General features: G+C 40.1%; 1 protein-coding gene across 1 annotated transcript; it reads right to left on the minus strand.

The window, feature by feature from the left end:
* Positions 1-522: 522 nt before the first annotated feature.
* On the minus strand, positions 523-8,189 carry LOC127640435 (proteasome subunit alpha type-4-like). The gene is made up of 9 exons (XM_052123012.1): positions 8,132-8,189; positions 5,738-5,764; positions 5,358-5,400; positions 5,110-5,272; positions 3,523-3,600; positions 3,042-3,130; positions 2,773-2,903; positions 1,107-1,230; positions 523-804 (listed from the first exon to the last, which is right to left on the minus strand). Exons 2-9 carry the CDS (start codon positions 5,738-5,740, stop codon positions 650-652), a joined length of 786 nt encoding a protein of 261 aa, XP_051978972.1. The 5' UTR covers positions 5,741-5,764; positions 8,132-8,189; the 3' UTR covers positions 523-649.
* Positions 8,190-8,381: the final 192 nt, after the last annotated feature.

The following is an 8,381-nucleotide window of genomic DNA, read 5'->3' on the forward strand; positions in this document are numbered from 1 at the left end:
GTAACACGCGTTTATGAAACGCGCTAAATATTCCCGCGCTTTTTGGTAAGCCCGCGAATCTTAACTGAACCAGTCTGTGATCTCTGACTAACACGTAAAAGCTCACGTTATCAAACCATACCTATCATAGTTTATAAAGACATTGTTTTCCAAGAGTTATTTGAGCATATTACAAAAAACTGTTAGCTTCCATGTTAATTACGATTTTACAATAACTATGGTTATATATTACAATACACTTAAAAGTTACCATGGTAAACTTCTGTAACGGTTAACTGAGCAGGGATGGAAGCTGCTCTTGACTTTCCCTAAAACACCCATATTGAAACTGACAGCCCACACCAGACTGAATGTAGTGGGTTAAACACTATTCACATTCGCTGCAGACATTTCCAGAAAAACGCCTTTACGTTTCATCCATTATTCAATGTATAACACCAGCTGTTGGTTGAAGCTAAGAAAGGAACCTTCCTCGCTACCTTGCACAACATTATCAGAACAAAACCAGACAAACAAATGCATCTTTTCTTTTTGTGTTTAATAAAGAAAATGACAGATCGACAGACAGAGCAATATGAATTTCTCTACAAATCCCAGCAGGCTTTCGTTTGTTTTTTTTAATAGAAAACAAGGTGCAGGGTTTATTTATTTATTTGTCTTTTTCCTTCTGATCCTTCTCCTTCTTGTCTTTCTCTGCTTTGGCCTCTTCCGCTTCATGTTTCTTGATCAGTTCTTCCACTTCCTTCTGCTTGAGGACTTTGATTCTGGTCTTGCCGTTCTCTCGTGTCAGTGTGGCGATCTCGACTGCACAGATGGACACAGAGCAGACAGGCATGGTTTAGAACAGCTGAAGCATAATTTTTAACAGGACCGTTTTAACTACAGTAGATTTTTCTTTACTGAAGTTGAGTGTTGTTTTAACTGTAGTGCTCAAGAGTGTGATCAGCTGCATTAGGTTGAGAGCTTAGATGGACTGTGCGTCTGTCATGATCATTCATAATGCAGAACTTTGCTCTACACCAGCCTGTCTCCATCCAACAGCCTCGTCTGAACACTAAAAAATTTATTCCATCGCCCTCATGCCAAACACACACACACACACACACCTTTCTCTGCTGAAAGCTTGCTGACATCCATGGTCTTGTTCAGCACTTTGACTGCGAGAGCAAGGGCAGCTGATAGAGACATCTCACCCTCTTTATAGTCCTGTTTTAGCATTGACACGGCAGCCTATAACACACACACAAATACACACGTTAAACCTTTGAAAACCTTCGAAAAAATCTCACTTTTAGTTCAAAGAGTAGAGGGGTCCAGGATTGACCAACAGGCTATCAAAGCGAAGTGTGTTGGCGCCATCTACAGGACAAATTATTATATTACTACAGTTCACTAGTAGCTGGAAATGGTGGTGTCAGATTTGATAAGAATTCTTTCAAACAGGTTCTTTTTAAGATTCTTTTGAAATGATTCACAAAGAATTGAGAAATCAGTCAACTGTTGGATGATATGTTGGGCATGATTAAACACTGAAACAACATTATTTGATGTGACATATTCAAGGACTTCGAAACAAAACTAAAGTGAGAACTCGTCGTTATCGTCACAAGATTTAAACTAAGTGTATTAACATGATTTTAGCATGATAAAATCACTTACTAATCTTTTCTGTGTGAAGTTATATCCAATTTTACAACTTCGTTCCTTCACAATGGTAAATATAGAACACTGTACATATACAGCATGTTCATAAGAGTAACTGTGACATACTCAATACATTTTTCTACCCAATTTTGGAATGCCCAATTACCACTACTTAGTAGGTCCTCATGGTGGCGCGGTAACTCTCCTCAACCAGGTGGCGGAGGACAAGTCTCAGTTGCCTCCACTTCTGAGACTCCATCTTATCACGTGGCTTACTGTGCATGACACCGCGGAGACTACACATGTGGTGGCACGTACTATACTCCGCGATCCACGCACAATTTACCACGCACCACATTGAGAGTGAGAACCACTAATCACAACCACGTGGAGGTTACCCCATGTGACTCTACCTTCCCTAGCAACCGGGCCAATTTGGTTGCTTAGGAGACATGGCTGGAGTCACTCAGCATGACTCCAGGGGTGGTAGTCAGTGTCAATACTCTATGAGCTGCCCAGGACCCCACTACTTGATGAATTGTTAAATTAAATGTTTTAATGTTTCTTTCAATTCCATGTCCCCAATTACTTTCAGGTGCAGTGCAATTCCCACTCCAGATGGGAGCATTGAACCTGCATCCCTGATGTCAAGAGTCCAGAGGATCTTCTTAAAAAAATTTATCTGTGCAACTTTCAACAGAAGTAATTCTCACAAACTGTTCCAGCTGATCAACTTCATTGACTGTTAAATTTATAATTTTTTAAATGGTAGTGCATTCGGATAAGTAGTGCTGACAAGATGTGCTACCCCGGTTTGTACCATTAATATTAAAGTGGTTGTGCAAGGGGGCCCCTCTACCCAGGTCTGACAAGCACACACAAAATAACAACAAAAACCACTTGCCCACGCTTAAGATCGCATCCTAGTACCAGCCCTGTTCTAAAGTTAAAAAAGGCACAATAATATTGTAAAATGTTTACATGCATGTTTCTGCATTGTGATTAGAACTGACTTTATGGGATATGATGTTCTATTCGGTGCAGATAAATGCATTAGGTTTTGATCAGATAATGTCAGTCACTTTTAGTAACAGCCTTAATGCTGCAGAATATGTGCGTTTCACTCACTGCACTGTTGTTGCCGATACATGTGGCTTTCCAGCCTCCGTAGTTTCCACTGGGGTCACTCTGATAGAGCTGGAATCCGTAATGTTTGTCCCACCCCATATAAAGCAGAGACACACCAAAGGGCCTCTTACCTGATCACACACACACACACACACACACACACACACACACACAGTTTACACTCAGCAGCCCAAAGCTTTGCCAGGACCATATTAGATGTCAAAAATACACTATTAATGCAAAATCTTGGCTTAATTTTGCAGTCATACCTCCAAACTGTGTGTAAGCCTGTTTGATGTCACAAAGTGCAGTAACGAGCTGCTCGCAGGGGATGGGCTCCTGATACTGCAGGAGATACCTGCCAACACACAGGCGTGAATTTCAGGTAATTTTCCACCATATTTTTGGCACAAAAGCTTGAAATTAGTTGGAAGAAATTACCAGACATAAATGTTTCACCACATAAAGTTCTGGGGTTAGGACAAATAAAAAGCAACCTTTTAGCTTGCTAACTAAAAACATTAGAGAGGTCAGACTGCAGTTTTTATATTGCAATGCAAACCATGCATTGGGTTGTAATTACTACAAATGTAGTCAGGAGGACACTGGCCAGAAGATTGATTCATTTGCCAACTAATCTTCACTCACACTTAGTTCTTGGTAGGAGTGAAATTTGGACCCTGCCAATCCTTTTGGCTGGCAAACAACACAACACTGCTTTGAAAGGTGTCCAAACAAGGCTTAACTCACCTCTGTGCAATAAGTCTCAGTTCGTTCGTGAGGACGTTGGCGTCTGAGGTAATTCCTGCTACACTGCATGCCATGTCTCTGCATTACACACACACACACACACACACACACACACACAACAACATTTATTCATACATATTGCTCAAGCACAGAAATGAACATACCTACACCCTCCAAATTAATTTTACTCCTCTGAGGGGAGCAACAGAACTAAAAATGTTGTCAACGAAATTACTGATGAATGTCAGTATGTCAATTATTATTATTCTTGTTTTTTATTTTATTTAGATTCACATAATCCAATCCAGCAGCTTGAGCTGCATGAGCTAAAAAAAAGGGCTGAACGCCTGTAAAATTATTTTTAACCGGGCATTTTCCCGGTGGGCCGATGCACTTTGGGGCCCATCAGGGGCGGACTGGCCATCGGGAGAACAGAACGGGCCAGCCTTGAAATGGGACGAATGGGCCGCTATAAGCTCAAATGAGCCGTCGCATTATGCAGAATAGACCACAAAACAGCACCGCGTTATGCAGAAAAGGACAGCGAACACCCACCCCGCTCAACTTTTGGGCAAGTTCCTATGTAAAATCCCGGGCCGATTTATCTTCCCAGTCAAGCCCTGCCTGAACTCCGATATTTACACTGTCAGTATTGGTTCTGATTTGTTGTTGCTCTAGTAACCGAAGCATGAGCTGTAAAGGCAAAGCCCTCTTCCGGAAAGGGGGCGGGGAGCAGCAGCTCATTTGCATTTAAAGAGACAGTGTGTTTTTGATTCCACCCAAAAAGAGGCATTTATAACATGGTATAATTAATTAACCGTGGGGTATTTTGAGCTGAAACTTTCACATTCTGGGAACACCTGAGACTTATATAACATTTTGTAAAATTGGGCATAATAGGTCTCCTTTTAAGTAAAAGACAGTAAAATAATTAATATATACTTATATAAGCATGCAGTGATAATACACACAAAATTGGAAAAACAACAACATGCTTTTATAACAGGTAGCCCACTTATTTTGGTGTTATACGCTTGGCCCTGTCAATTAGGCAATACTTCTTTGACACATGTGATGGCATCCCTGCATCCATCTATCCATATCCATTTATTCACTCATTTTATCTTATACAAGTTCGTAGGGTGAACTCTGCGGCATAAACGTTCTTTATTTCAATGTGCACTTTCTTTCCCTTTAATCTTGCGTGCTCCGCGTCTGTTGCAAGAAGGTTCATGTAATATGAGACCGACACATTGGGTATTCATTTATAATGATAATCGATTCTTAAATTTCGTAAACGATGCGTCGAAATTTCTTTAATAGACCGATGCACAGCGATGCATGCCTTTATGCTGCCCTTTATGAGCTTTCAAAAGGTCTGATCACCGTTCACTTACATTGTATGGATCTACAGAGCTGAGATTTTCTTTTAAAAACCTCAGTTTGTGTTCAGCAGAATGAAAGTCATACACATCTGGGATCTTATAAGAGTGAGTAAATGATGAGAATTTTCATTTTTGGGTGAACTATCCCTGTAAACAGGGCCCAGCCTGAAGCTTTCAATCAAAAGTGAAAACCACAACTCACTCATTGAGTTTGTAAATCTTCTCAGAGAAGAAAACCTCATCCAGCAGTTTGTGGATGTTTCTCCTCTCGGCTGCCAGCAACACGCCATCATTCGCCAGAATGCCCAAGCAGGTGCCAGCATGACCGATGGCCTCCATGGCATATTCTACCTGATACAGACGTCCTGCCAACAACACAAAGAGACCCCAATTACAGTGCAGAAGACATTGTCAACATTCAAAATAATATTAAAAACAGTGGGCTCTTACCCTCTGGAGAGAAGATGGTCGTTCTAGAGTCATATCTCCGAGACTACAAATAAAACACACACATATTACAAAGACAAACAACAAAAGACTATTTGGTATCCAGAAACTTGATCAGGGTGTTATTTCTTGTTTCAAATGTGAAGAGTTAGTCAACCATCACAAGTCTTAAAGATATAGTAGCAACAAAAAAAAAAATATCATTTTAATTCTAAGGGTGAAAAAGAAGGCAGAAAATAATTTGTAAATTTGAACGACAACTGTTTTGGTGCAGGCAACCTTGACTAACTTTATTAAGTAGACATTAAACATGCTACGAAAGTGTAAAATATGGCCACTTTAAAAACAGATGTATAAAATAAACCAATAACATTAACACTCACCATAGTGCCCTTCTTTTTAAATTATTCCTGCAAACAGGACAAAACATGCATTATTGATCAGTAACATCCTTCACATGTATAATTAACTTAACCCTTGTGCGTTAATTTAAAAAGTTACACTCAGGAACTTAGAGGACTAAAATATCCACGTCAAACTACCGGCATAAAAATATTCTACATTTATATTATTATCCACCTTCACTGACTTGGATTTGTTAACCAACATCAGTCCTGATCATAACTACCAAATATTCATTCATTTTCAGGATTTTCACCCTTTAACTCTTGTATGGTGTTCGGGTCTGTGGAACCCGTTTTCATTTTTTTATGAAAGAAAAATTATAAACTCAGACTCATTGGCCTTGGATCATTTTCTGTGAAGAACATATATCAGAACACATTTTCAATGACCACACACCATACACCCCCCCCCTACACATTTATACTACATACATGATGTTCGTGTCCACTGGACCCAGGGCTAATAAAAGTGTGGAAAGTGTAGGTCCTGTGTACCTTCCACTCTGTTCTCCTTCTGTCTGGGCCTGCTGTTAGTATGCGCGCGCGTGTGTGTGTGTGGTTCCTTATCACAACTGATCAAGATGGCCAAAAGATTCGCTGCTCTGCAGGCCTTGCAATTGATTTTTTGAAGAGAGAGAAGCTTTGATGATGTAGGAGGAAGAGGTTTCAGAATGTGAGGATCATTTGTGAAAATTCAGAGTCCGACAGTGACTTTGAAGAGGATGAGATTGAGCATCAGCTAGTTCCAAAACGAAGAGGAGTCCCAGGACCAGCCCGTCAGCAGCCGGCTCCAGGACCAGCCCGTCAGCTGTCAGCTGCCAGCCCCAGGACAATGTCTCTGGAAAACTTCCACATAATTTCCAGGATGATCCGCTTTGATAACCGAGATGACAGACCAGCTCCACGGCAGAGAGACAAGCTAGCTGCCATCAGGACAGTGTGAGACAAGTGGGTTTACCACCTCCCCCTGTATTACAACCCTGGGCATAATGTCACCATTGATGAGCAGCTGATGCCCCTTTAGGCAGTATATACCATCCAAACCTGCAAAATATGGTATAAATATCTGGGCTGCCTGTGATGCCACTTCCTCATATGCTTGGAACTTACAAGTCTACACAGGGAAACCTGATGGAGGAGCCCCTGAGAAAAATCAAGGAATTAGAGTTGTCATGGACATGACTCAGGGACTCAGTGGACACAACATCACATGCGACAATGTTTTTACCTTGCACAAGCTGGGACAGGAGCTCCTAAAGAGGAAGCTGACCATGGTGGGAACAATACAGATTTTTTTTTTGAAGAAAGTACATATGCAACACACACACACACACACACACACACACACACACACACACACAGTAAAACTCTGCCCTTCATGTGTTGCATAGGCTGGTATGAAAAGGCAATGTGTTCAATGGGGCTGATGTGTCGTCTAGACTGACATGGCTACTGTATGTGTTCAGCTTGTGTTGTGTAAACTGACCTGAATGGGTTCAATTTCTAATGAAGTTCAAATAAATAAAAATCAATAGTTATGAAAAAGGGCAAATATTAACCATATATGCGGTTTATATTGCTTGTAATTTGGATGAAGTAAACATCTGTGGAGTATTTTAACATAGTTCATCTGTTGAACAATATTAAAAAGAAATGTTGAAGCCAGGGCTCTGGAATAAAAGCATAATATAATATAATTCATGATTTCATGCATGAATGGCACTGGGATCAAATATTGCAGTTTTAATGGGTTTCAATGTGGACATTTTTGTCCTGAAGTTCATGAGTGTAACTATTTTGTGTACAGTGTATTATAGATGTATTATAGAAACTGAGGTTGAAATATCAAAATTCCCAGAGAAATACACATTTGGCAAAATGTATGCCGTTGGCATTAACACAGCCAAAATTATTGAAAATACAAAAATGTCCCGATGATCGCACAAGGGTTAATTACAAACTTATTTTAATTGATCAGTTTGTGCTACTGTCAAGCACTAAACATCCATAGATCTGCAAAATGAAACAGAAAGTAGCATAACATCACAAAACACTCAAAAACACCTCCAGGTGTCAGCCAAATACACTATATTTATTTTATAAAAAATAATACGTACACAATGAGGGGCATACATATGAGTTTTAAACGCTGCTTTCAGTTTTACTCATTTAACGGAGTTAAACGCTACTTAGCTTTAGCATTAGCACCTGCATAACAGCATGAAGCAGCAACTTTTCGCTGTCTTTAAACTTATCCTTTACCCAAATACTTTCAAGGCGGCTCCACCGATTACATGTGCCGCTAGGGCTTTTGTATATTAGGAATACAACGTATAGAATACCAAATATAGTATAAGCATGTCATTTTCATACCTAAAGCCTGTGCTCGTGCTGCCTGGTCACTGTTGCGACTCGCGACGCCACTTAATAATCTCACAAGGTGGAAAGTGCGTCCACTCTGCATTAACTTTAGGGACAAGTCACGTGTGCTAAACGATGCTCTCTGATTGGAACCTTTCTTTAGTTAGCTGTTCTGCTAACATCTTAGCCTTAATTAAAATATATTTACACAACAATTGGAAAGTTACATTTATCAGGCACTAATTTTGAATATATGTACTCT

This window comes from Xyrauchen texanus, chromosome 49 (assembly GCF_025860055.1).
Source record: "Xyrauchen texanus isolate HMW12.3.18 chromosome 49, RBS_HiC_50CHRs, whole genome shotgun sequence".
Classification (NCBI taxonomy): Eukaryota; Metazoa; Chordata; class Actinopteri; order Cypriniformes; family Catostomidae; genus Xyrauchen; species Xyrauchen texanus.

Coding starts and splice junctions, on each gene's coding strand:
- LOC127640435 (XM_052123012.1), bottom strand. Junction 5,273..5,357: donor GACCATCTTCTCTCCAGAGG/GTAAGAGCCCAC, acceptor TGTTGTTGGCAG/GACGTCTGTATCAGGTAGAA. Junction 3,601..5,109: donor AAGATTTACAAACTCAATGA/GTGAGTTGTGGT, acceptor TGTGTAATGCAG/AGACATGGCATGCAGTGTAG.